Genomic DNA, 27,736 nt, shown 5'->3' on the forward strand with positions numbered 1-27,736 from the left:
GCAGTTTTATTGTCAGGCATGGTTATAGCGCATTGTTCATCGGGAGTTACAACTCGTGTCTTAAAACTGAACGCGCTATGTACATGCATATGTGTTGGTACATCTCGTAATAAATCAACCGATTTGTGTGAAATTATTTTCTTCATCCCATCGTATAATGCCCCTGCATGTTTTCATTGACATCGTTATGAGTTTTATCGAAACTTTGACCTCACGCAAAAGGTTGCGATATTTTTAAAAAATCCATTTGTGAATTTTCAGTGGTCCAGCATTCGACCGAACAGTTTGCGATAGAGTGAATATTTGTGCTTAAAATGTCATATCCCTGGAGTATGGCAAGAGCGTCTCACTCAAGTGAACATAGAAACGGGGTGTGTGTGCTTCAGCTTTGGTGACTGGCGTGGAGAGGTGCTTGCCCTCCTTCAGATCATAGAAAGGAGCAGGAGAGGGAGTTGCCGGTGCCTCAGACTTGACAGGACTGCAAAGTTCATCGCGGCACACGGGCTAGTGGCTGTGACAAAGATCGATGCCTGCTGTACCCTTGTGCCACGCCGGGGAGGCGATCTAATTCACGTCTCTGGTGGTCTCAGGAGGGCTAGCTTCTACTTGTGCACGGAGCCAATGGAATAATGGAACGCAGTTACCGTAATGCCATATAATGCGACACGACATCAGTAGAGGGTGATGGGTCGGAATAGATTTCCTATACAACAGTTCACATTATAAGGCGCCACAGTCTTCACCGGTTTTAAGTTTAGGACACGGAGAAGGAACCTGGACTTGAATGGAAGCATAACTCATCGGCAATAAATTATACACTTGGACAGACAACTGTTATTTGAATTTTGTTCATCTCCGGGCAAGACAGACAGTCGTTATCTGGTTAGTTTTCTTCATCCTGCGATCAGTTATTCGCTTGGAGTCTTCCTTTCTTGCAATCATATGTAGCATCATCACCAACACCACCATCAGCGGCAGAAGTAGTAGTAGGTGTAGTTGGGTCAACTGGTGTGTAAACAAACTTTTCTGCTTCTCTCGCTGACTCCTACTCGGTTATACCCCTCTGCACCCTGGTCCACCTCTCCATGCGACTCTTTTGTAGATTCCATTCTCGTTTGCTGATAGGCTCGAGGTTTAAGTTCGTCTATGAAAAATCAGATGCCTCATCAGATGGAAACTTAACGTTAGATGTGTACAAGACACTTACCCATTGAACACTCGATTTGTAACTTTGAACTTAAAGCACTGGTGATGTCAACGACATGAAAGGCAAGGTCTGGTCTGTGGAATCGATGCATGAAGTGATAAAGTAGTAAGCTATTTCTTTGTCAACATATCTGGGTAAAATCGTGTAAGATGTCTGGAAAGAGACGAAGTATCCAGTCGAAGTTACTCTGTAGACAATAAACTAAATTAGTTTTCTATGCATTTATTTCTGGATGGAATTTGGTAATAGGTCTAGAACGAGACTGGGAGTGGCTGTTCCTGTCGGTTACATACCCGAAGCCAATATTACAGAGCGGAATTAGTAATTTTCAGCTTAAAGAAACTGAAAATGTCAATTGATTTTCCATCGATTGTGCTAATTGCTGTAGGACACAAGAATTAGAAGAACTCCATGCCCTTCGCGCCACCTAGACAAGTAAAGTTGGCGTGTTTTGATTGCTTTGGGAAATCAATTGCAGTCTCCTGCTGTTCTGAATTACTGCATCCCTTGCCCTTCTCTCCATATAGAGCGGTACATAATTTTGTTTGCTTTTAATATTCTTGTAAACATTTCTGCATGTCTTTCCTTGAAAAAGAAACTTACTTGAACGATCACCTCTCCTCAGTCTGCCTCCTTCTACCTTAAAAGGCAGCAGGGGGCCTTAATTGTCTGAAATTACGGGTCTCCACATATCTTCGTCGCAACTCTGATACCAATATTGATCATATGTTTTGAAACATTCTTGTTTACGAGCATGCATTATGGGTTTTATGTATGTGTGTGTGTGTGAGTGAGTGATATATTTATAGAGAGAGTGTGTGCGTGCGCGCGCATTAAGAGGCACTAAGAGTGTTCATCTTTTCCATTTTCTTGGGACAGGGAGCGAGCGTCCCCGGATAATGAGATCTGGCCTGCCAGATTCCAATGAAAGGCATCTACTGATAATGGTAGGGCAGTGCTTGGTGTTAAAAGAAGCTGTTACCTCGATGCTCACTACTCCAGAATTACATTAGCCTGTCCGTGGTCTCCGCTCATTAGGGTGTAAACTAATGTAGATGGCACCTTAGCAGCTCTGTTCTAATAATAATCTGTTTTTAGGATGTACTTTTTCTCTGTGCCTGTCTTGTCCCTTAAAAAAACCACGTTAAAAGATAATAGAAAATGCGTAAAAGACAATAAAAGAAGACTCATTCGCAAGTATGAACTTTATTTTTGTGTTAAGTGGAAAAGTGCCGGAGCACACACGCACACACACACACCACTCCGTGATATTATCTTACCACGAATACCTACTGGCAGTGTCCCTGCACACAATGAACGGCATCGACCAGCAGACTCATTACGCTAGACACGGGGACTAATTGCTCAAACTTTGTAAAGGCTAGGTGTCCTTTATTTAGCGCCCTGCAAAGGACGTGCAAGACGTGGCCAGACAGAGTAGCGTGCCGTGTGCACACACGTGGAACGGCGAAGAGAAACATTGCAGACGTCTCGCCAGTTGTGCCTGAACTCCAGGAAATCGTCATCGTTATTATTGACATCGTCGCCGCCATGTGCAGCTGTAATCACTTTGGGTGTTTGCATGTCTGTCTGTAGCTTGCAGACTCAGCGTCTTCCAAGTGCCCGCACTCATACAAGTGATCTCTAGTCCCACTCGTACCTCAGACCTCTAGATGTTTATCTACCATTCTAGGGTCTTCTGAATGACGCCTAGCAATGTCTGTGACTAGTATGCCCTGCAGATGCTTGTAGCAATGATTGTATGTGCCAAAGACAAGTCTATAATATATAAAACACACTCTCTCTCTTCTCCTTCCACGGCTGTTAGTTTTGTTTCCGCTGTTTCACCTACGTCCTTCAGCTCTTAGAAGTGTTTTGCACGGTTTTCGTCTTTGAAGGCACCGTTGGATCGATAGTTCCAAGCTCTGCCACTTTCTATGCATTATTTCTTGCAGAGGTGCCTAGAACATTTTACCCTCCTTATAAATATTTTCTTCTGTCGTATTGGCTAAGGAGAGGTAACCGGCTTGTGGAAGTCGGTGCGTTTATATGAGTGACGTGATGTGGCATGCAGATGTTGTGGTGGTCGTGAAAAAACAACAGTCGAAGCCTTGCAAACGTATTTTCATTAGGCCTGAATCCTTTCTTCGCTTTCCTGAAGCTGGGTGTTGCTGACACTTGCCGTTAAATATAGTAATTGGTTTTGATTTACGCGTCAGGTAATTGCAGTAATAAGTTTTTGACTCTTTTTCTAGTACAGATAAAAATAATGCAGCTTCCGAGAGAGATGTTTACTGTAATGTTAATTAAGATAAGATCGAAAGTTATTTGCATTCTTACTTCAACACTATCAATGTTTAAGCAGTTTAATAAATTTAGTACCAGTTTATGAGGAAGATTAAAATATAAAGTTATGTAACGTATACTAGACTGCTAACATCAAATTAATATGATAGACGGAGACAACAATAAAATACACGATATGTCACCATGGAACTAACATGATGTCCAATGCAAATCAGCCAGCATGTGATCAGTGTATACTGAATACTGTAAGGATGAACGCCAGGAATGCTAATGACATGCAGCTTACATGCAACAGATTCGTTGGGAAGTATGTCCTCTAAATTTACTTAGCTAACGGGGTTAAAAGCGTCTATTGTTTGTGATCCTTTGACAAATGTGTTTCAAAAGAAGTACAAAGGTATTGAAACTCTACCGAGGAAGTAGGCGGAAAATTAGATTGGCGATTCCATGTGGATATTATAGGAAATCCAACTTCTGGTATAATTCCTAATAAAACTGCTCTGCCTCTGACAGTCATCTTTAATGCGCATTGAAAGCTATCATTCTGGGGCTGATATAGGGGTATAGGGAAGCCTTGCCAACGTCACTGTCCACCCAAAACAGTGGAACTCGATACCGGCACGTGTGCAGAGCTTTTCCATTAAATGCTTCATTTTAACGCTGGCTGCAGTTATTTCAGTGCTAAATGCCGGGTTAACTGAGTTTACAGGCTGGAGTGGGGAGTTGTTGAAACTAGGAAAGGATCTACAGTCGTGTGAGCTGCTTGTTCTCCACCTTTGTGTCGAACGTGTTACAGCTTTGCATTCAAGTCTGATTACTTTTACAACTAAGGGAAAGGCACTAAGTGCATTACATTAAAAAGATTAGAAATGCCAGGAATTATTCCGTTGGTCTTAAACATTGCTGTGGGATGTCACAATGCCTGCATACGCCTATAAATCGAATTCAGTTTCAGCTGTAAGACGTATTTGTTTGTAGTCCCCGTCTCGTTGATGCGCCGTTCACGGAAACCCGTCTTGTAGTTTATTATAATTTATTGACATTAGCCATGCTCCAATAAATAAGGATCGAATAAATACTGTTTTTGTTTATACCGTTGGCTGCCATTTGAGTATCCCGCTATTATTGCCATTTATCTTTCTGCAATTTCTTCTAGAAAGGACTGAGAAAATCGTTGATTTAATACATTATCCGTCACTAGGGTTCGCTCGATGCCTATAGTTTTACAGTCTTTGATAGTGTCTGAGTTTGTATAAACAATGTTTATTATCGCATTGAAAGAGCAGTAGGGAATTGAACTGCGGTTTATTTATTGCCTCTGTTGCAAGTAATGCCAAAACGCTGGGACGATGTGGCAACAATTACCGCAGATGTTGCTAGGACATGCCAGACGTAGGTGGTGTTGAGGAGATAAAATGATTCTATTGATTCCTGAAGGTGGGAATCAAGGGCTTGGCAAACCTCTTGCATGCAGATGAAGCTGTGTTGCACTGATAAGGCTTGCCGAGCCTTGTACTTTTCTGTTGCGATAACCAGTTGTCTGGACCGTGTTCTTATGTCATTAACAAAAAGCTGTCTTAGAACAGCTGTCTTTTCGGATAGAGAGGTTGAAGTTGCTGCACCTTCAAGGGTAATTTGGTTCACGCATTTTCAGACAGTACAAAGCTATAGCTGAATACATCCAGATCATATCGAGTGGATGAGAGAAAATCACACACAGGGAGGCTGTGTGTGTGTGTCTTCCCTCTAATTGTAATGTGTGTGCAGTGCGAGTCCTTTTCATGTGTTTTATTTTTCGTGTTGTTTTTCTCATTTTGTTTTCGCTTGCTGGGCATTGCCTCTTCCACACGAAACCCATTGAGCTGCACCGAATGTGACCCAATCATCACGCAGACGTTTAATCCACTATGTTCATCATGTAAAGCTATTATGACTCATCTGCCTGGCGTTTGAAGGAAATCGAAGCATATCATTGATGAAGTGAAGTGGATAATGATATACGCGCTCGCAGAATGATACTTTGTAGTTAAGTGTAATAATAGCGAAAAAAACTGTCATATTTCTTACTGTTACTTTGCTGCGCAAGCACACAGTGTTTTCCTGAATAATTTTCCTTACAATATGCTACAAAACCCTAAGTCAGTATCACTCAGTCAGGCAAAAGAACACAAACAACGACCGTTTTCCCCCACCTCTCCTAATCGACCCCTTCCCCCTTTTTTTTTCTCTCTTTTATCCACTTCAAGTGCATATGCTCGCGCGCGAGAGAGCGAGAACGCGTGTAAAAAGAGATGTTGACGGTGACTTTCCCCCAGTCCAGATTGCAAAATAAAACAAACCGCTCATGATGAGACCTGTTTGTTCACCCGATTGTACAGCAGTTGTAGCTGGCCTGGAAGTGATGGTTTCGCTGAGCACTGTGTGCTTTGGACGCTTTCTACGCCTTCGATTCCGTGGGCACCGACAAGACACAAATGTCAACATTGGATGAGGGGGTGGATGTGGGTGGGGGTGAAAATCAACACACTCTAACCAGCGCCCTCCGATTATAGGGCTTGTCAATATTTCACGAGCAAGTGCTCTAAACAGCTGATTTGAGGGTCTCTAGAACCAGTCATTTGCACGAAGCAAGATGAGCTGGCCTGTTTCTCAGCTCGGGAAATAGGTCTATAATTGCCGAAAATCGCCCAACATTTTTTACACTTTTATTTATGCAAAATAAAATATTAAAAAAATCTGTGGACGTACAGGAAATAGGTGTCCAGTTTAACGGCCTGATGAAAAAGTGCACCAAAGGAACTCATTAAAACATGTGAAGTAAATGCTCATTTTGAGAGTGTTTGCCAATTCTAAAGTAACACCAGACTGCTGCTTAATTCATTTCAGTATTTCAGAGGGTTACTTTCCTTATTATCAATGGGTTTAAATCTTTGGTGACTTGACGCTCTCGTGATTCAGCTTCACACAAAGCTCGTGATAAGGAAGGAAGGAGCTTGAGACACGATGTGTGTGGTGTCTTGTAACTCCTCACCTTACCAACTGGATTAACATTTAGATTTCCCTACAGGCTTGCTCCTCTGGGCATCTACATCATTCCCCTTTGTTGCCGACATGGTGCTGAGCTGTAAGGTGTGCGCCTCCATCGTCTGCTTACAGCTGCTGCGCGTGTCAGAAGGAAGTCGACAGACCCACAACATACCAGTAAGGACGGCCTCACTCGGGGAGGCTGATCCAATTTTCTTGCGGTTTGGTACATCATACCATTAATGGTTTCTGGAATCTCAAGAACTCATGCACTTTATGGGATAGCGGAATACTGTCAGAAAAGTAGTTTTGACGATATTTATTTGAAAGATTTAGGACAGAAATGCTGGGAGGTGATACTGGGGGCAGGGGAGACAACTTTCTTTTTTTTTGAAGAAGAGGAGGTAAGCTCTCTGTCGTCAAGTGAGAGTGTCAGGAGTTTCTTCCCTTGAAGTGGTTTCCCTTTACGTTGAGCATTGTATCTGGTAGGTAGGCTAGATATGCATATGTACAAAGTACATGTCATATGAAAATATCAGATAGGCAGATTTTCTTATTATGAGTTTAAAAGTATGTAGCATCTGTTTAATGCTTGTGTTCATTAACACAGAAGCCTGTATGTAATGAACTGTGTCTCCTTTCAGTTAATGGGCAATAGTTTCGGGTGCGTTGAATATCGCAATCCTTTGATCATGAGAACTAACAATATCATTAATCATTATGAGGACTAACAATTTATAAAGTCATTCCAAAGATTGCGGCCCACTTGGCCCTGTGACTAGGGGAACTCCTGTTTTTAAGAGGCCAAAAGCAGTGACAGGAGAGAGTTGAACTCTGCTCACCATATACCGTGCCCTAGACATGGTGAACCACAATTATTAGCATTTTTTGTTTTTGATTATGCACTGTTGCGCCCGATTTTGCCTAATCATCATAAAGTGTTGCTGTATTTGATCTTCTCAGGCGGACTTCTCATTTTGTATTTCTGTGACCTCCTCCCCTTCCCCAGAATAATTTTGTCCTTCGTCATTTTTCTGAGTATCGTCATTGATGGGCAAGCCACAGCTAGTGCCTAGTTGTTTTTGTACAGTCTTCTGGGCGAGTTGTCTCTCATTACAAACATCCGTAGGAACAATAATTTGTAGGACGTGGTGTGATTTCCTTCTGCGATGTATAGAAGCCGCTGGTGTGGAAAGGGATTGGCGACGTTGTCTGAACTGTGAAGGAACAAAAACCTAGTGACCTATGCGGCGTAGAGAGAGAGGTGAAATAATGTGCCCTGCACTGTAAAGAGCGATGATGTAGCCCCATGATGCAGGACCGGGATTTTTATCCATGCTCTTCAGTAGTTATGAGTCATCTATTTTCTCGGCTTGCACTTTTTTTTCTCCTTTTAATAATCTGTTGATACGTTTAAGGTCAGAGAAGGCTATCGATTGCTTGCCTCACCTTGCAGCATATATGTGCAACCTTTCGATCGTAAAGGTCTGAGAGAAAAGTAGAGAAACTTTGCACGTCAGTTGTGCTGGGGTTTGTGAGAGGTATATGTCTCCTACATATATCCGGGCCATTTCCTGTCAAGTGTAATCAAAGATGTTGATGGGTCATATGATAGTGGCGGAGACCGAAGAAAAGGCACCCTTTTAACAAATAGGAGCTGCGAATTGTGGGATCGCAAGGAGCTTTCGTGTGCCACAGTCATGCAAGATGTTCATGATAGAGGAGGGGGGAAACTTCATTTCCTCCTCGCATTGGGAGGGTCCTGATGTCACACTGCCACGGGAAGAAGCCTCATGAGAGGTCTTCGTCACTCACACCAGTTCTAACAAAATGGATCGCGGATTACCTCGCAGCAGCCATTGGGTCTGGTATGGGTTGGAGTTGTGTACTGTGGACCATTTTTTTAAATAGTATTTTAAGCAAATGAGAGGAACAAAGCCAATTCTAGTTTTTTTTTTTTGTCACAAAACTGCCCTTCGCATTCATTAAAGAAAATAAAAATACTTTTTATGCTTTTTAAACTAGGAATTCAAGTAACGTCCTCATAAAACAAGACGATCTTTTCCCTAAAGACTTATCATGATGCAGAGTCTGAAAGCTTTGCCAGAAGAAGAATTGGCAAGCTTTTTAGGGTGATTACAACACGCACTGTTTACATGTAGCAGTAATTAGCTTCCGCGTGACGCTAATCAACCGCGCAGTTTGGAAGCCACATATGAGACGATACACACTCAGGTATGTAGGCACGGCCGCACGTGTGACATCAGCCGTGGCCTGTTACCTTAATTAATAGCTACTGTCCCCATTTCTAGTGTTCGGATGTTGTTCCAGCGGAATGTTTCACCCATCACATGCGCAGTGTTAATGTGTGTCTTTGGAGGAACTTATCTGGGGAACTTTAATGGGATGGAGAGCGGGTGTGGAAGATAAAGGCTAGGTTGATCGTTTTTTCTGAAAGTGCGATCTGGGCCAACAGTCTGCTTGACTATTGAAATAAGTGTTTGAAACTAGTCGGTTTTACATTAAAGATGTTTGTGACACACACACACACAGAGATTTTGAGGTAGTTTTTTTTTTTTTTTTTAAAGTATGAAAGATTTTGGGGTCAAAGAGTTTCAAACGCTTTTAGGAAATGGAAGCTTGCCTAGTTTGCTTGTCTGTTAAAAATAAGAACCTACCCCCTCCCTCAAAATAAAATCTTTTAGATAAAATGGGTAAAAAAAAGCAATAAAACCAACCCACCAGCAAGAATACCCTAATCCCACCCCTGCACTCAGCACTGAGACTGACTGGTCCCAGTGCTCGTGGAAAGATAACGCTACTCCGTAGTCAAAACTCTTCTGTGAATTGGCTTAATTGGAGGAACAGAAAGTGATAGGGGTTTTGATCTGTCTCGACGTTGTCTTCTGTCGAGCGGTATCCGATAGCCTTTTGATTTGATCTCGACAGAGCCATGGGATTGGTTGTGGGCCGACATTCAGTTGCCAGAGACGACTGCAAGCACAGTGCGTATTGATTGGCACGTTTGCAGACGGCCATCCAGTCTTTCATGAAAACGTGCCATTTAAAATATTCTAATGAAGCACTTTACGTTCCATACCCAACTGATTAGCCCGGATAGCTTCTGGTAGTTTAAAACTCTCATTTGAAGAAACGATGAAAGTTGTAGTTTGTTTGCTGAGCAGCATAATGCTTTGCATAATGTCTTGTATAATGAGGAGTAACCCTCCCAACACGCGCTTTTTGTGTTGGAAAGCTTCAAGTACGTGAGAAGAACAAAAAGAACGCTGAATGTCGGAGCTCACCCATCCCCACTTGTATTGATTTCTTCCGATAGGAATTACACGAAAAAAAAGACGAGAATAATAACTGTTTTGTAATTTGCTTCGCTTTGGGACGCAGATGAGGTTGGGTGGAGGGACAGCAGTCGGGGGAAATGAAAGGCTGTGGCTGATACATGGAAATCAACTCGGACTGGCCCTGATGAATCGACAGCTTGTAGAATCGACGTGGCCTGCAGTTTGATGCTCCCGTTCAACATTGGCCTAGTAGCACCGACGTACTCACTTTGTTGTCCCAGGCGATGGTGGCAGTGGGAGCAGCGTGCACAACTTGCATGTCCTCTCGACCCCCCTTCGTGCAGCTGTGAAGGCCGTCGTCTGTAAGGTGCCGTGCATCCGCGCATCAACGTCGGCCCGCCCCGCGCCTCATTCACAGGCGCCGTGAACGTCATAGCGGGTGGCGGAGCTCCCGGCTCACTGGGTCCCGTCCCTGACCTACGGCCCCGCCGCTGGACCGGACACACCACAAAAGGGCGCAGCTTCTTCTTGGCCTTTAGACGCCGGCCTGCACGTTTCCGCTGTGGGGGGCCCCTTGGACAGCGCTCAGCTTCCCCACCCACCTCTCATTGCCGCAGTAAGTGAGAGTGTTACAGTGGCCTCGCCATTCCATGCCTGCAGCTGACGGCGCCGCAGCTGTGTGTGCATGTGTGCGTTACAGGATGTACTGCGCGTGCTCCGGACTGGTGAACACGGCCGATGGATGCTGCCTTCCAATCATGGTTAGTATCGATAAGGCTGACTGCTTCTTGACTGCTGGCCGTACTCATGCCCCCAAATCTTGCGTTGACAAGGGCATGCTGATCGAAACAGCACGTAGCGGAGTGTTGGCGAGGGTGGTGTATCAACACTGACGATAGGGTTGGGTTTTTTTTTTTTTTCATCTGTCATGGCCTTTAGAATAATCTTGAGCTTGAGTGAAATGGGCAACTCGGCTGAAGGTAGTCATAGATGCCTCGGAATGGGGACGAAGTGGATTATTATTACTTAGGAAGATAAGCACGAAGGCAGCATCCTGTCCTGTAAGATTAAGAAGCTTTTAGTGAGCACTGTCGTCAGGTTGTCAGCAGAGCGGGTTTCAGGGGGCGCCACGTGCTGAGTAAGGCGGCGCCTTTTGCGGTTAGGAACCCTTTCGCTTCTGTAGTTCCTGCTCGAGAAGGAGAAGCGGTCAGTTTGTTTTTATTATTGTTAAGCGCATCGTAAGGCTATTAGCAGATTAGTTTCACAAAAACTTCCACATCATAGGAGAACAACCAGCAGCTATGATGCAGGTGTGGCACAGGGATTCGAAACATTCATTGCAGCAGAGCTGAATCGGAGTTTTGTGTTTTAGTGTTCATGGTGAGTACGCTGTTTCTTGGGGAGATTTTGGAATGGCGTTATATTTTAGTCGTGTAAAATATCTACATATATTTTTCGTTACATAATAAATTGTGAATTATAGTTTTATTCGACACGGAAGAAAACGGCTGCTTTTATTCCTGTATGAAAAATGTACCCGTAAGTATATTAAAGGTTCCAGTTAAGCTCATAAATGGTTTACAGACACTGTTGTGTTTAGTGCCATACTCTGCAGCGATGGTAGATGATAGAATCAAGTTACACACTCTCTCTGCTCAGGCGGTACTCGTCTTTGTGTGTGTGTGTGTGTGGGCGCGCGCGCGCATGCAGCCTTGCAGAATGCATGTTTTTACTAATGAGGGAAAGAGAATGGAATGGTTACGTGGCCAGACGAGTGAAGGAGAAAGTGAGGCCACTTGCTCCATAAAGTCTTACAGGACAATATCACCGTCCTCTCCAGTATAAGACAGTCATAGGCTGAAGCACTGTTATCGACCTCTTCGTCACCAGCAGGTAGCCAACAGAAAGACAAATACTTGGGACAAGACGAATGTTTGTATTCCCCTCCTGTACCTTTGCCGTGCTTTGACCTTTTTTCCTGGGCTCATTGCGTTGTGAGGGAAAGTAGGGGGCAGTCATTGGATGAGGCGGATTGGAGTCAGGGGACAGAGGACAACAGACGGCCTGGCATGGTATGACAGAGGACACAAAAGTACCCTCGGCCGAATGATGACAGTAATGGGTTATGACACGCAACTGGTTTGTATACTCCAGCCATCTCCCAGGCGCACGGCATTGCTAGCATTGTGACTGTAGTCAGAGCGCCCATCTTGGGAGAATGGCACTTGGCACAGGATCTGAGATCAATGACTGCAGGCTCCAGACTGTCCGTAAGGTCACGTATTACAGCTTGGCCTTCAGCCACGGTCCGCGATGCTCAGGAGAAGTCTGGGGTAGGTGAAATGAGAGTGCTTGCCCACGCCATTGACGCGGAAGTAGGAGTGGTGTCGTGTGTTTTCTTTGTATGTGACTACATTTTCTTTTCGTGTCCGATACTAGAATTAGTAGTGAACGAAGTGCTTCCCTCCATTTTAGGATTGGAACTTGTTTACTTTGATGAAAACCGGAGGGCGTTCTTCTAGTTGTTTATAATTGTTGTTTGTAGACAGTTCGGCAGGATGTTGAGAATGTTTGGGACTGTTGATGCTTTCCGCTGAGGTAATGATTGGTTCGTCTTCAGCATCAATTTTCTCATTTAAATTACGGCTGTTGTTCTGTCTTCCTGTGTTTTTAATGTTTCTTTTTTTAGGGGGGAGGTAGGGGTGGATCGCTGATTGTTCTGTGCGCAGCGTGTCATCCTACGAAGGCCATTCGTCTGGTAACAGCTACCATCCTCGGTTGTCGCATAAGCAAGGGCGTTTTAAAGGTTATCCGCAAATGTTTACCAAGCTTAAAGAACTGTTTCTCGAAAAGTTTCGAGAGAAAATGACTCTTCGAGAGACCGGATAAGTAACTAGTGCTCAATGTTTCTAAGAGTTAGTGTGATCGACGGTAGAGTTGGGTATTTCAATAAACTTATATTGGAACTGGCACGAGAAACACGGATACAAATCAATTTCAAAAGTAAAGAATAAATTCCTTGGAATGAATACAGTAGGTGAGACATTGTTATACCAAGGACGTGTATAGGTGGACTGGTGTCTGTCTGCCAAGACCAACGCTTTGCGAAGTTCTCCGCTACTAGTCTCGGCGAGCCGTAACAAAGAATGTGAATAAACCGTAAGCTTTGTAGTCTCATGCCTCGTTTTAGCAGTTAACTGGAAATAAATCGTCTGCCGACAGTCCAGTAATACAAGTTCGTGGTTACACTTTCCACGCTTTCCTGTCCACTAGGGGATTTAGAGCAGCCTGTACCGTTATTTCCCTTGGTATCTCTCTAAATATCTCTCATCAACAGCCTTGAAGATAACCGAATACTTTTTTTATTACCAGAGATCAAAATTTAATTAAATTGAACAGTTATATCGCTCAACAAGAGCCAGCAGGGAATCCGTAGCAGACAGTTTAGAGCTTATATCTTTGCTTTAATTGAAACTAGAGGAGAGCGTGTGTGAGTGATGTGGTAAGTTTAGACCTGCAAGCTCAGAGAACAAGTCGGTCAGGTAAGTTCTTAAAATAAGGCAGTTTACTAAAGATAGTTACAATAGTATACTTTAGACACACATACACAAAAACAACTAAAGGCCTAGTAGTTTGGACTGAGGATGACGAAGAGAGCTAGGTGACGAAGCTGTTAGCAAGCAGCACGCCAGAAACACGTTGAGACATTTCCTGTCCTGTTTTAAAGTTTCTGAAGATCCCAAAGGGAAATCAGCATCGCCAGCTCACACACTCGCAGACTTAAAATATTAGCGATTCTATCTTCATTGGGTGGCTTATAGTCTAACATCCGAAATGCAATGCTGAATACTCTGTGTGGCGATGTATGAGAAGAAAAACAAAATGCATAACTATTGTCATCTAAAGAATCAAACTGGAGTGACATTTAGGTGGAGATTAGCTTGGTGTACATATAAAATAAAACATGAACTCCAAACGAGTACTGGTGCAGACACGGCCATTGACTAGGATGGGTTGAATGCTATAGAAACATATGACTTCCTCCGTGGCGGTATGAGTGCAAGAGTTTCTGACTTTTCAACCCCATCACAGTGTAAGCTGCAATTTTGTCTGTGATTTCTGCGAACTAAAACTCAGTCTTTAGCTGTTTTCAGGCAGATCAAAAATGACATATTAATTCAGGACACCCCAAATAACCCTGCAGGGGACAGTTGCCTGAAGACGTAGCGAGTGTTCAGGCAAACTCGTGCTCTCCCAATAGCTTCTAGCTGTAGGAAGGAGCATTGTCATGGACCTGCAAGCAATAAACACAGGTTTAGGTAAGCTGCAGAGTACAGCACCGAACTAAATGGCTAATGACCTGCTGGCACGGAAAATGTTCTCTGTCACGCATGGGAATGTTGGGGTGGGAGAGGGAGGGATGAGACAGCATCAACAAAGACAACAAGTGTCGTCTTCTCCTCTCTTGTGCCAACCGTGCCGTGTGGTTTATAGTGTTAGGTAGGAGTAGGTAGCTGTGGCAACGCTTGGCCGGTAATTTCCTTTTGTCGGTTAGAGTGAGTTAGCAGAACACGGGGCCTTTGTTAATTTAGTGGCGATCGTGCGTACCCGGTTATCTGATTCTTGTGTGCAGAGCTAATTGCTGAATCAATCTCTTTCGACCTGCAGATCAAGGCAACGAAGGTCAGTGCTTTCAGCATCGCTTAGCAGCAACCCTGGCCTGGACTGTGTCCGTGAAATGTTCACAAATGTCAGAGGGTGAACAAAATCTGCCGACACTTTTACTTGTAAAAGAGGAGAAAGAAAATGCTGACGCAACCCATTACAGACCTGAGAATGTCGGCTTATACTTTCAGCGAAAGTAGTTGAGAACTGCAACTTTTCGATGTTGCCGTGGGTACAAATGTCGTCGTGTGTGCATTCCATGATGGGTATACAGATTAGATGCATCTTTCTGCGTTTTGCACTTCACGCACATTTTATTTCAGACGTGAACTGGCCGTTATTTGCTGTTGCTACAACACACTGCTTAATCCGTCACGGTCGCTCAGATTACGCTGTGAGTGTTTGTAATGGAAGTATGGGCTCAAACCTGCCGCCACGCCAGACAAACAAACATCAAACAAAAGGGTTTGAACGGTTGATGGGGGGATGGGGACCTTCCCTGGCAGCAATTCCTGGTATCACTTGTTAAGATGAATGGAAGCGAGACCTATAACCAAGCGGTCTCTATAAATATTTATTTTTCACGAAAGCACGCACAATAAACGAGTGGAAGGTGATCTTTCTTTGAACCGCCCTGACAGGCGCGGGTGCAGTCGCACCGATGAACAGAGCAGTCTGATTTCGCAGAAATAGTTGACAGTCTGTCATAACAGAGGCAGTAGCTGCCGCTAGGCGGGCTTGCGGCAGTTGATGAGAATTGAAGGACAAGCCCCGCCGACGTGCGACACGTGGTCCAGGCGGTGCCGGAGCTGTCCGTGCTCGTCCCAACAGTGCGGGCATCCGAGAGGCCGGGTTACGGGGGCAGGCGGGGGCGCTGCACGCAGGTGGCACTGCGGCGAGTGGTGCACACAGAGACGGTCACTTGTCTTCACAGCCTCCAGACCTTGTCATCGTTAGCGACGGGCAGGTTGGCCAAGGCGACTCGCCCCTCCCTACCCGGTCTTCAGACGTGACATGTACCGTCGGTGGCGTCACCAGGTAGGGCAAACTCGCTGGTCATAATATCTCGTGTAGTCTTGAGTCTACGCTCCTGGTTACGAACAGCAGGACATCCCATTATAGGAAACATTGCAAATTTGCGAACATCTCTACTTGTATAAATGTTTTTTTTTTCACTTATCAACACATAGATAGCTATTGTCCAATGTGAAATATGACAGTTTCTTTTTAATGTCAGTGTGATATGCGCGCGTGTGTTTGTGTGTTTTAAAGAAAGAAAGGAAGGAAATCTGGTAATAAAAAGATATTTTTGACTAAAAAATGCAGCAAACGCCTAGCAACCAGACGAGAGGTCAGGTTACGTTATCGTGTGTGAAGTTACGCTTCTTGTAAACTTTGGGTGCTCTCTCTCTCACTCTGTGTGTGTGAGAGAATTAGACATTTGATATCTTTGTCATTATGTCACGGGGATATTCAAACACAACTCCAACAATGCAATATATAACAATAGCACTGGATGTACATTGTTCCCTCTCGTAAGAATGCAGGCATACAAGCACATATCCTGTATAATACTGTACATTTTTAATCAGTTTTACGTGCTCGCACACACACACACATATGCTTGTAAGAAAGACTATCCCAGATTTCATGTCATTATGAGTTATTTATGAGCGTTAGCAGCATCACTTCCGATTTAAATGCATCCATAATGTTGTACGGGAATACAGTGATAAATAATTTTATGACTCAACCCTGTTTTATTTTCTGAATATATTACTTCATCCGGTTATTGACAGCTGTTAAAGACCCCAGTTCGAGGATGAGGAGGATTGTACAGTACTTGGAAGGGTTCATGTTTCGAGCCTTTGTCATCCTGTTTTCTGGAACATTAGGCATGATTTTACTAAACAGCACCATGGAAACGAGACTCCATGGAGTGTTGGGGCTTGATCATCCCAAACAAGTCATGGAGTTAGAAGAGACTGTGTGGAGTACATCTGTACAACATAGATTGTACACATTGATGTACACATTGTCATCTGCAGCATTACAGTGGCAGGGCGGCTGACAGACTGTTTCAAGCTGTCGTTGTACAGTGTCGATTATTGTTGCTGGTGTGCAAGTGGCATGTTTGGACAGGCATGCTTACCGTTGCTACACTCCACCACCTGCAATGAGCTAAAAAGCTCGTCATAAAAGACCACAGCTTGGCCATGCTGAAACCGGATACTGTCTTAGGTGCATGCTTGTGTTGAGGTCATGCTACGGTTGTGTTTTATTTCGAAAATCGTTAGGTTTTTTTTAATATCACACAGTGCACGGTTTCTTTTTTTTCAGAGGAACAGTGCGTCTGTTTGCTTGATGAGCGAGGGTTACTTGTTTAATGTTGCTGATTGTACGTCAAGGGAGATTAGAAGGAGAGTTTGGATACATTTGCTCCTGTTTCCATCAAGAAGGTTGTGGGGTGCCGAATTAATCGCCATCATTATGTCGGTGACAGGCAGCTTCGGTGCTAAAACTCATCGAGGGCAAGAAAAGTACGGACTTGTCATCATCCCACCACCTACATGTCAGGGACTGGATGATGGAGTTAATCTTTCGTAGCCAAGACCTGCAACCGGAGCTGTTGAGTACCGGGTTCAGTGCCAGAGACAAGAGTGGTGAGAGGTTTGCGTGTGGAATGGCAGACGAAGCATTTTCAAAGGCACAAACGACATCAGATAAGAGAGACAAAGAGGGAAAACCGCAAGACAAGTTGGACTTGTTCGGCCATGCACAACTATTCACCGGCCCCTACAACCTTTTTTTCCCCCTGGCATTCTTCCACTGCCCCTTGGGTTCTGATACTTTGTGGTTGGGGTTTCCTCTCGGGGAACATAATTACAACTGGGCACAGATACAGGCAGCGTGGACTGGGCCTGGCAGCTAATGCTTGCTTTCTGATGAGGCATTAAGCTCAAGTAAACGAAGACTCCCATGGCATAAACGTGGTTATGACAAATGTGTCTTGCTAGGCGGTCTGGGCCGAGATCAAAGTCGGGCTGGCCGTGGAAACTACTTTGCAAACACAAGAGTACTTTTAACGGACGGCGGAGCTAGACCCGATACACGAGATGTGGGATTGTCAGACGGCAGTAAAGGAATGAGAACGGCTGGTCGAGCTCAGTCTCATTGGTTTCCGTTCAGTCTCTGCAGAATAACCCTTTTAACGCTGCTACAGCTGTCCTGTGGTTCCTCACATTTCTAGTACACACAGACATGCTGGTGGCTGATGCGATCTATGCTAGCTCCCCTTATCTCCCAACAACAAAAACAACAACACTAGCAAGATCCCATAAACAGAAAATGAGGTGGAGAGAGGTGCGGGGTGGGGTTGGGGAATGGCACAGAGAGAGTGAGAGAAAAAGCTCATCAGTTGATTGGTAAGAGAGCAGGCCAATGTTGGTGACGTGTCTTGGAGATTGCGGATTCCTTTTAGAAATGCACTGCAATTCAAAGCTTGGAACCTTTTTTTCAGTTGCAGGTTGATGGAGTATAGTATACGAAGATGGAGTCATAAGATCTATTTTAAGACAATGAAGCACTTACTAACTAGTTGAGTACACTCATTGATTACACATATGACCTGGGTTGATCTTTGCCGCTAACTTTTCTAGCTGTGGCTTCTATTGTAAACGTTTCTCTTCGCGTCATTAATTACGGTTATCCGGTGCATGGCGTGTGTGTAGCGATGTAGGGAAATAATCTTGTCTTTGGTGTTCGGCAAGGTGAACTGTTGATTGTGCATGTTTAAAACTTCTGCAAACCGCTCCTGGGGTGAATGAAAAAAAAATAAAATGTCAAACTGTCAAATGGAACGGGGTCACGACTAAAGGGGTCAGCTAAAAATTGCGGTGGTGCCAACCGCCAAGTGGCTGGCTCGTATCCTCCTCCCTCCCTGTCTGTCTTTCACTCTCACACAAGCTGCTGTCTCCAGTTACGACACTGCCCACATTGTGTACGTAGTAGACATCAGCTGACATTTATTATGCGTAGTGCGTTTTCATTTTTAGCAACTGGTGTGGGAGGTAATAAACATCCTCCTCGACGACATACACTAATCATAGTACTCGTCCTATTCGTAGGCGACAGGAATACTAGTGCTAAACGTTGGTAAGGCTCGGATAATGTTTGGACCTGCTTATGTTTTAACCGGCTTGCACACACACACACAGCTTTATTTGTAAGATAATCCGAGGTACATTGGATGACTTTTTGAAAACTTGCTGGGTCCATCGTTCGTGTTAAACTCTAAGCCAAACGTTCACAATCGTTTTTATTCAAACAGCTGACTTGACAGGCAATAAAAGTGAATGTTCTGCACTCCTCAGCCTTAACAAAAGGAATAGTCTTGCATAAGTTTGGCCGAAGAACTGGATTAAAAGAGCAGATTACAATTAGTGTCATGCGAGTATTTTGAGAGATGGTTGAATGAATAACATTTTATTTCAGGATATTTGTGTTGTAAGACTCGATTCATTATTACAACAACGTAATAGTTTCATCAGATAAAGTGCGAATTGTCCTTTTTCATGAAGGAGTAGGGAGGGGGAAAACTACTTAACCAAGATGTAGGTGCACTTTGAGCCTGCAAATGAAATCCTATGCAACACCTGTTCGAGCATACGCGCGCGCGCCAACACGTACGCCACTTTATGGAGGCAGGGCAAGTAATCTATAAAACCGTAGTCTGGCTTTTCAAATGGTTGAAAAGGAGTCACGCAGAGAACAGTGCCTGAGTTTTTTTGTGTTTTTTTTTCATGAAATACTTTTATTTTGTAATGAAGATGCTTGCACAAAGTACATTGGCAGTAGCGATTTCAAATGGAAGAGAGCTAGCTGTAACAGTTGCTGCCCGTTTTGTCCAATAATTTTCTGGAGTTGTTAGAGGCAGGCGCTGGTTTTGAGATGAGAAGATGCATTAGACGGGCTCCAGAGAGTTGCGCGAAGATTAATCGAAGTGTGCACCGCTGCGTGGGGTCTGGATTGAGGCCTCTCCAATTTCTTGGCTTCTGAGAATTCGTCACGTAGTCTACTCGACATGGACAAGAGCTGGCCTCTTTTCCTCGTGCCAGCACGGTCCTCTGGAAAACCTAGCTTTTGCGTCCACATCTCTAGTGCAACGAATGTCACTCTTCATCTAGATGCATGTCGACCCTGCAGAAACGCCCTTAGTGTTCTGGAGTGGAGTGTTGTTTTCATTGCGCATTCTTTTAAGGCATGAACAATATTTTAAGAAGAGAACTGAACTAAAGCAATCATCATAGAGTCCATAGATGTCCCAGTAAAAGTAATGACAAAGTACAGTGGAACCTCGGTTAGCGAACGCCTCGGATAACGAATATTTCGGTTAACGAACAAAAATTTCGTTAAAAGTTTGTCTCGGATAGCGAACAAAATTTCGGATGTGAACCACACGTGACCGACCAGCATGTCAATCATTCGCGCTCGAGACACAGTTAACGATCGGTCGTTCCTTATCTGTGCGCATCCTTCTTATTTAGTGATTGTTGTGATAAGATAATCCTCAATCATGGCTCCAAAGAGAGAGCAATTAATAGTAGTGAGGTAATGACAAGGAAGCGGCCAACGAATTGTAAAAGGAAATGATTTCAAAGTATGAAGGTGGCATGCGTCTGTCGGATATGTGATGTCGTATTACAGAAGAGTTTTACAAAAAAGGCAGAAGGAGCAGACACTGGACAAGTTTTTTCCTTTAACCTCAAAGTGACATAAAAGGGAAGTCACCCCCGATTTTATAATGTCACGTGCTCATGGAGGGGGAATCCAAGCAGTAATTCCATCCCTTCCTCCCCACACCTGCTTCCAACCACGCCGTCAAAACGGCACGTTTTCTTATGTTTAAATGATTTCGTTAATGTTTTTATGTTTATTTAACTCCATTTATACTGCATTATAACTGTCCTCATTAAAACAAATACCTATACATGTATAGCCTGTAACTTTCAAATATTAGCGAGTCAACAGGGGCTGGGAACCAATTAAATCTATCTCCTTTATTTCTTATGGAAAAAACTGTTTCGGATAACGAACATTTCGGATAACGAACAGCTTTCCAGAACGGATTAAGTTCGTTAACCGAGGTTCCACTGTATTTGGAACCTACACAAGTTTCAGCGTTCGTAGCTGTTGCTTCTTGTCCCGTTACCTGCAAACGTTGGTCTCCAGCCTTCGGGTAGAACCTCCACACGTCATTGATGGTCAGGCGTTCAGTATCACGGTTGCACTCAGATCGTCGGTCTGCACCTGATCAGTCAAGCATGATGACTTTTGTTTTGGGACCACTGGCGTTGCTGTTGTACATGTTAATGATGCTGCCTGTACGGTTATTTCTAATTGCGATGTGACATCGGTTGCTGTGTATAAAGGTAAGGAAATGCTCGTCTCTCTCACCAACCGCGCTACGCGCCCAGAGAGCGTTGACAGAAAACTCCATCGTCGACAGGCGCGATCCTTGTCGTTATATTGATGTGGAGACAGGCGAGCCCGGTCAGCAATTATGCAACGAGGATTGGTGGAGGAATGGGATGAGAGCCGATAAAGTCAGTATTCATGAAAGGACTTGATTCACGATGCCTTGCGGCTCAGCGTGGAGACACCCAGATGGCGCGGTGGGCAGCAGTGACTGGCGTGTTTGTTTGAACGGCCAGCGCTGCGTCTGGCATCGTTAGTGACCTCCCGCCTGCTTTTGTTTTCTGAACACACCTTTCACTTTGTTAAACACACACACACAGACACTCGATATTAGTAAGCACTGCTATAGACAGAAGGCAAAGTTTGCTCCACAATTGGCAATCTTAAAAAGACTTCAAGCTTTTGAAAGATTGTTTTATTTTTTGCCTGCTTGGTTTGGTCAAAAAGAGATTGAAGTGGTATTCAATGAAGAAATGCTGAAAGTTTAGTAGATCCTTTATCCCCCGTCTTCAGCCTTTGCTGTTAAGTGAAATGTATTTAATGAGAGCAGGTTCGTGAATGTTTGCCCAAGAGTTTGTCGACACTGGACAGCCAGCGCTCTTTCTTATAAGGTAAACGACTATTGGAAATTTTTCCCCTCCTTTCTCTTTGGCATTTAGCAGTTAGCTTAGCAACATTTCACAATTGTGGCCATATCATGGCGATGGCCAGCCGTCGCAAATTTGCCACCAAAAAAAATCTGGATTGTAGTTTGTAGAGCTACAACTCCTTGAGGCCGTGTTCGCTGAGACTACTTCGCGTGGTGCGCTGGCGAATGCGATTTCCAGCGCCTTGAAAACTGTCAAGTTTGCCAAAAAGAGAGAGAGAAAAAGAAGTATTGAGGGGAGGATTGATGGAAATTCAGCAGGCTGTTCACGTGCCGGTCACGCGACTGCAGTTAGCAGCAGATAGTAAATGTAAATTAGGAAAGACGCTAGTGTAGCATGTCGAAAGCAAAATCGCCTGCCGGGCGTTCGCTTGTATGTTGCTTTGCTTTCTGGAAGTAAGTTTAAACAGGCCTGGCGATATCCAGTGGTGACATTCAAGTGCATGTCTTCTACCAGACAGTGTTGTGATGGAACCACACAAATATCTGAGTGTTCATCAGAGAGAGCAGTGTTCAGTTCTAGTTTCTCCAGACTGTGGAAAAAGGTTCTTGTATTTTTACAAGAGCTTTACTTTATTTTTTTTCTTTGTAAATCAAATATTTCTTCACAAACCGCAATATGTAACCAATAGCTAGTTTGCATGATGTCAGGGTGGTGACGCCAGAAGAGACTGCAGCGCGCGAGGCGCACGTGAGTGGCCGCCTTAAGTGCAGTGGCGTGTGAAATGTGGGGACATCCTGGCCTCGTCCTCCGCCGCTAATGACTTGCAAATGTACGGCACTCGTCATGTAGCTTTACTTTGCTATCATCAGCTCCTGCCGGCACTTCTCTGGCTGCTTCGTCTTCCTGTTGACCTGGTCGGCGCTACCTGTATTTTCATTCAATCACTGGTGGGATTTTTTTTTCGGGAGGGTTATCAAATGGTGGAATAGCTTTGTAAGGTATATACAATCTGTCGAGATATGTCGAGCCCTGCTTTGTGTAGAAGATGCGGAGCACAGTTCAGATGTGGTGAACTGCACTCCACAGCTCACATCTCGGACGTCATGGGGATCTGACACGTTGCAGTTGAGGTTGCAGGCCTCCCGAATCACACTCAACAGTTTCTGTCCGTGGGGATGAAGTGGCAGCTTGCGGTGTTTCCTACAAACCTCTCAGCCAGGGCAAGGCGAGTGGCGTGCTACACAGCATACATCTCGTTGTCCATTCCATCTGTTCCATGCGCTAGTCAGTTGTCATGCAAACCAGTGCAAAGCGCCATCTGTTGTAAGAGAGCCTTCTTGAACAGCAATTTTTAAAACATTTTCCATTAGGACATTTTGTTCGATTTCATCAGCTTTTCAAAGCTTTCATTGCTGATTTTTTTTGCCCCCGTTGTGGATCAATGAAAAAGAAAATCATTAGCTCTCTTTTTTTTTTGGTGCATTTAAAATTTTTAAATATTTCTTTTCAGTCTTTCACGTTTGCGTTCATTGACAGTCCTCCAAAGACAGCTTTTCTTATGGAATAAAAGGACAATATAACACAGCATTGAGACCGCACTCCAGTGCTTTATTGAGTGCTCAATTATAAATATGTGCATATTCTTTCGTGCCTGTGCTTGTCCATTTCCTTCCCCGAAAATCCACTCAACCTCGTTGTGTATGTATATTAACTACTCAACATTCAGCTCATCTTATTCAGAGCTGACCTTTGTCACGCGCGCGTGCGCGTGTGTGTTTGTGTGACAGAGAAATTGTCCTCAGTGAATAGCAGAATAGTTTTCTCCCATGTGTGATTACCTCCAGTGCGAAGTCCTCAGTGATGACAAATGTTGCCGTTTTTAAAAAATTCTTCTTCAGAAGCATGCACAAAGAAAATCCGAAGAGATTTTTGCTGACTAATACAAGGAAAGGACGATGGCGTTTTGCATGCAATAAATGATAATGAACTCGAGGGAATCCATTGCATTGACATTATCAAAGATTAGCTTTTAAAGCTACGATGAACTAGTCTCATCCGCTCGCTAAAAAAATATACTTTAATCATCTATTCGATGTATGGACACTAAAGGATATTTGAGATATGGCACATAAGTGGGAAGGTGAGAGAGAAAAAAAGAAAGCTCATGCTAAATAAGGGAGCCATGTGGTTATATTCATCCAGGAAAAAGCTTATCAAACTTACCAGCACAATTTATGCTGCTAGCAAAAGCGAAACTTGCGCATTAACTCAATTTGGTTTGAATTTCATTCGCACGGGACGGCCTCGGCCTGACCAGTCAAATCATTTTTTTTTTTATATGCGAGAACTCCGTTGTTGTGGTGGGAGCATGTAATGGTAGCCACGTTGTTGTAGATGATGTTGTCGTGTAGCTGCTCGTCACCTCTGTAATGCAGAGGATGAGGAAGTAACAGAATAGTCCACTTCGGTCTCAGGGGAATGAGGTGTTTGACATACAACTTTTCGTGTGCCAGCTTTTTGTGAGAACAGTGCTAATCTCCTCGTCCTCTCTGTCTTACATTTCCCCAACAGTCTACAAAGTCAGGTACTGATTGCCGACAGCTGGGTGAACTGTGTGTGTGTGGGGAAAACCAACATGTTAATGAGTAAGAAAGGACTGATTGCCGACAGCTGGGTCGACTGGGGGACCTATAGTCAGGCACTGATTGCCGACAGCTGGGTCGACTTGGGAACCAGCTGCACCTCGTGGAAATCGAATTAACACGCTTTGGAACTCGGACGCCAGTGCTGTTAACCACTCGACTGTCCGCTGCTTCGGGGTGAGAAAGGCAGTCGTGCGGACATGGTGAGGTTACAGCGTGATGGTGATGTATGTACCAGGTCATGTCTCAGCACGTGTGGGAGGTAGTGCAGTGCGTGCTCAGTGTCCCCCTTGGTACTGTGCATTCGAGTGGTAACTTGCACATATCACCAGGGAACATACCTCGCAGACTTGTTCAGGAACTTTCGTTTCCTGTTGCTGGTGGTGCTGTTGGTGCTGCAAATCAGTTTTTTGTCTTGAACGTTGCCCTGGACATTCCAGCTAATTGGAGAACTGTGTTTAATTGATCCCTGTAATTCTGCCTCTGGTCTGCGGGCGTGATTGACATGGATTTTTTTAAACAAACAACCGAGTTCGTCTGCTCGATCTATACCGTGAAGGAAACTCTGTACGTGCTCTCCCGTGGTTTGTAATTAAACGAAGCAGACGCTCTAGACGCACTGCTTTCAGATTTTGTTTTGGTAACGAATAGGCGCAAATATACTGACTCACTCTCAGCACTCATTGTATTTCTTTTACTCCTCCCTCCTTTTGAAGCAGTCGCGTGCATCAAGAAAACTATGGTTTCAATCGTTCGATCCGTACTCCCTGCTTTCCAGGCTCAGCAAAGGTGGCGGAGTGGTTCTGGTGTTGGCAATCTGGCCTGAAGATGAATAACAACGTGTGTAGGTCCCTTCAGGTGTCGCCATCCTCTTTACATCTCTGTCCAATGTCACAGATGGCTGGAATGTTTTTGTATAGCCGACTTTGTCAATGCAGAAATAGTGCAGATTCGTTCGATCTGTTTCTAATACAATGTCTAGTCACCAACGGCCATACAGAAGCCTTGCACGTTCCTTTTGTATCCCTTGAGGAGATGCTGACCTACTAGTCCAGCTGTCATCCGTCTGTTGGGGAGGCAGAACACGGCGTCATGGACGCTACTTGCACCCAGGCCTGACGAGAGGGGGGGACAGGGGGGTCTGGTGTACCCGGGCCCGCGGCTGTCAAGGGGGCCCGGCCTTGGTCAGTGGATTTTTTTCTTCTTCTCCTTTTCTTTTTCTTTTAAAGAAAGGTCTAAGGACAGAACACCCAAGCATTACACATGCAGAAGTTGAGTTTGAGTGTAGATATTGAGATTCGAATTGTAAACATACATTGTATACTGGGAAAATAATTTACGATTACAAGTACAAGGGGCCCGGAGAGCAAGTCGTTTCCCTAGGGCAAAATCGGGAATCAAGAAGCGTCTTGTTTCCGAAGATATAAAGCTATGTCCAGACCCCCTGCAGACACTAACTCGTGTTTCGTTCGCTAGGACACTTTCGCTACCGCTTTCTAACTATGGCTTCGATGGTAAAATAACATTTGCGGAGTCGGGACACAGTTTTATATAACTTCAGAAAGAAGACTCTTGTCCTTGAGGACAACGATTTGCACTCGCTTCATTACTATGGCCCCTGGACTGGAGTAAACGGGAGGAAACCTGCGCCGACCAGCTGGCGTCACTCGGAGGAGACGATGGAGGGTTCGGCCATACAGCAGCCTGTGTGTGTGTAAGTAGATTGTCCTTATCGGAGAACAGCAGGCTTATCGCGAGTGTACCTCGCCTCGACCGTCATTGGCTGTACTCATTGTCTCACACCACGTTATTTCATCCAATATCGCCGTTAAACTCGTCGTAATCACAACCATCAGAAATACAATGGACGTCGAGTGGGTTTTCGATATCTTATGCGTTGCACTATGAAGGGGAAGGGGTAGGAGGGACGAGAATGTTACAGATATTACATGGCTTACATTTTAAACATCTTTTTGCGTGAAATGTCTCATCCAGACAGTGCAAATTCCAAATAACGAATAACGTAACAGCCAGTAAAAAAAAAAAAAGTGTCGGAAAGCATTTCCTTCTGCGCTTAGCCTTTAAGCTGGACGAGATTTCTTGAAAAAAAAGGTCATCGTCTTTAAAATTGAGCCTTAGGGGCATCTGGCTAAGAGGCTGTAAGAGCCAGGGACCTGAATTTTGCATGTCAGGCAAGGCGGATTTTTAGTTTCATTTTCATCTGACACGTCGCCCACGCTTGTACCAAAATATCAGATAGGCTGGTACATTGCTTCAACATCCTTTGTCTTGTCCAGTCTCAGGTTCTCTAGGGTCGCTGCGTAGGCAGGACAGACATAACCTGAAAGCATTTGTGTATGCTCCTAGAGGCGTGTCTTGTAACTACCAGAAGAGGTAGGAGTATACAGCTGTGGCCTAAAAAGGTAACTCGCCAGTGATAGAGATGGTATACTTGCATCGATTTCTGAAAACGATTGTCGTGAAGTGATTGCGATAATGTATGCGCAAGGGCCACTACTGCTTGTACTGCGGCTACAGATGCTCCTCCGAGGCAAATTTAGTATGAAAAGTGTTTTCCGTTATGTATACATCTTGTCGAATGTGACCTGATGCCCCAAGTCCTGCCAAATCTGAATGTACTTATCGGTAATGACTACAAGACCAGGCAGTCGCTGCCAGTCCTGGCGACTGCGCATGTACACTGCGGCCAGTTGGGTGCATATTTCTTACTTAGTGGCCGATAGTGGGTGGTCATGAGTGTGCTCTCAGCTTAGTCCTCATCATTGACACTCGTCCACAGAGCATGGTAATCTAACCCACCTGTATGAGTTTTGCAAGAAACCTAATTTATGCCTGCAGCCGTCTTTCATTTAAATTAAGTTTTTGGGAGGAATAGGGCTGACGAGGTGGCAGGTGCTAAGGGGCTGAGTCTGTCGTCTGCTCTTCATCCTGCTGTTAGCTTGTATTAAACAATGGCCACTTTGAGGTGATGAACCCAGACCTTGCCGAGGGGAGGCAGGCAGACGCACTTTCAGCCGTGAAGCAAGAGTCGAGGGGTTAGCTGTGTGGTTCAGCCGCCTACTTGCAATGGCAGGGTCTTAGTTCCTAACTTGCTTGTGCGGGGTGGTGTTCACTGGAAATATGAGTCTGTCAACGCGTGCGCACACCCGCCTACACGTCATTTCCTGCCTTTTACTTTCACGCTCCCACGCAAGTGCACGCGCACACACGCACGTGCTATGGTTTCACACTTTGTGCCGCTAGCCATAAAAGCTTTGTCTTGACTTTGACATGCAGATGTTGTTGACCTGTCACATTACACAGGTTACAATTGTTTCGCTTCAAAGCACCCTTAAACGACTGCCACATCCTGCCTTCCTTTATGTGGTACACGTGAAATATGGCACTGGTGGCGAATATTTGTACGAACATCAGAAAAGGTTTATGTTTAGGACGATGCAATTTTTTTTCATTTATGTGTCATGGTTCGTCTGAGATTAATGAACTAATTTAGCATTTCCTCTA

General features: G+C 44.5%; 1 protein-coding gene across 5 annotated transcripts in view; it reads left to right on the forward strand.

Annotated features, from left to right (window-relative positions):
- The window catches only part of LOC112574948 (cAMP-dependent protein kinase regulatory subunit), a 91,534-nt gene that overhangs the window by 37,569 nt on the left and 26,229 nt on the right, over positions 1-27,736 (forward strand). Inside the window, exon 1 of one of the 5 annotated variants that reach the window (XM_025256392.1) lies at positions 10,031-10,598. The exons of 3 other annotated variants lie outside the window; for them this stretch is intronic. In XM_025256392.1, coding sequence (XP_025112177.1) covers positions 10,488-10,598 — 111 coding nt within the window. In that variant the 5' untranslated portion in view covers positions 10,031-10,487. Of the gene's footprint in view, positions 1-10,030; positions 10,599-15,238; positions 15,541-27,736 lie in introns of those variants that run through there. One more of the 5 variants, XM_025256412.1, reaches the window with a different exon arrangement.

The sequence above is a fragment of the Pomacea canaliculata genome, linkage group LG1, assembly GCF_003073045.1.
Source record: "Pomacea canaliculata isolate SZHN2017 linkage group LG1, ASM307304v1, whole genome shotgun sequence".
Classification (NCBI taxonomy): Eukaryota; Metazoa; Mollusca; class Gastropoda; order Architaenioglossa; family Ampullariidae; genus Pomacea; species Pomacea canaliculata.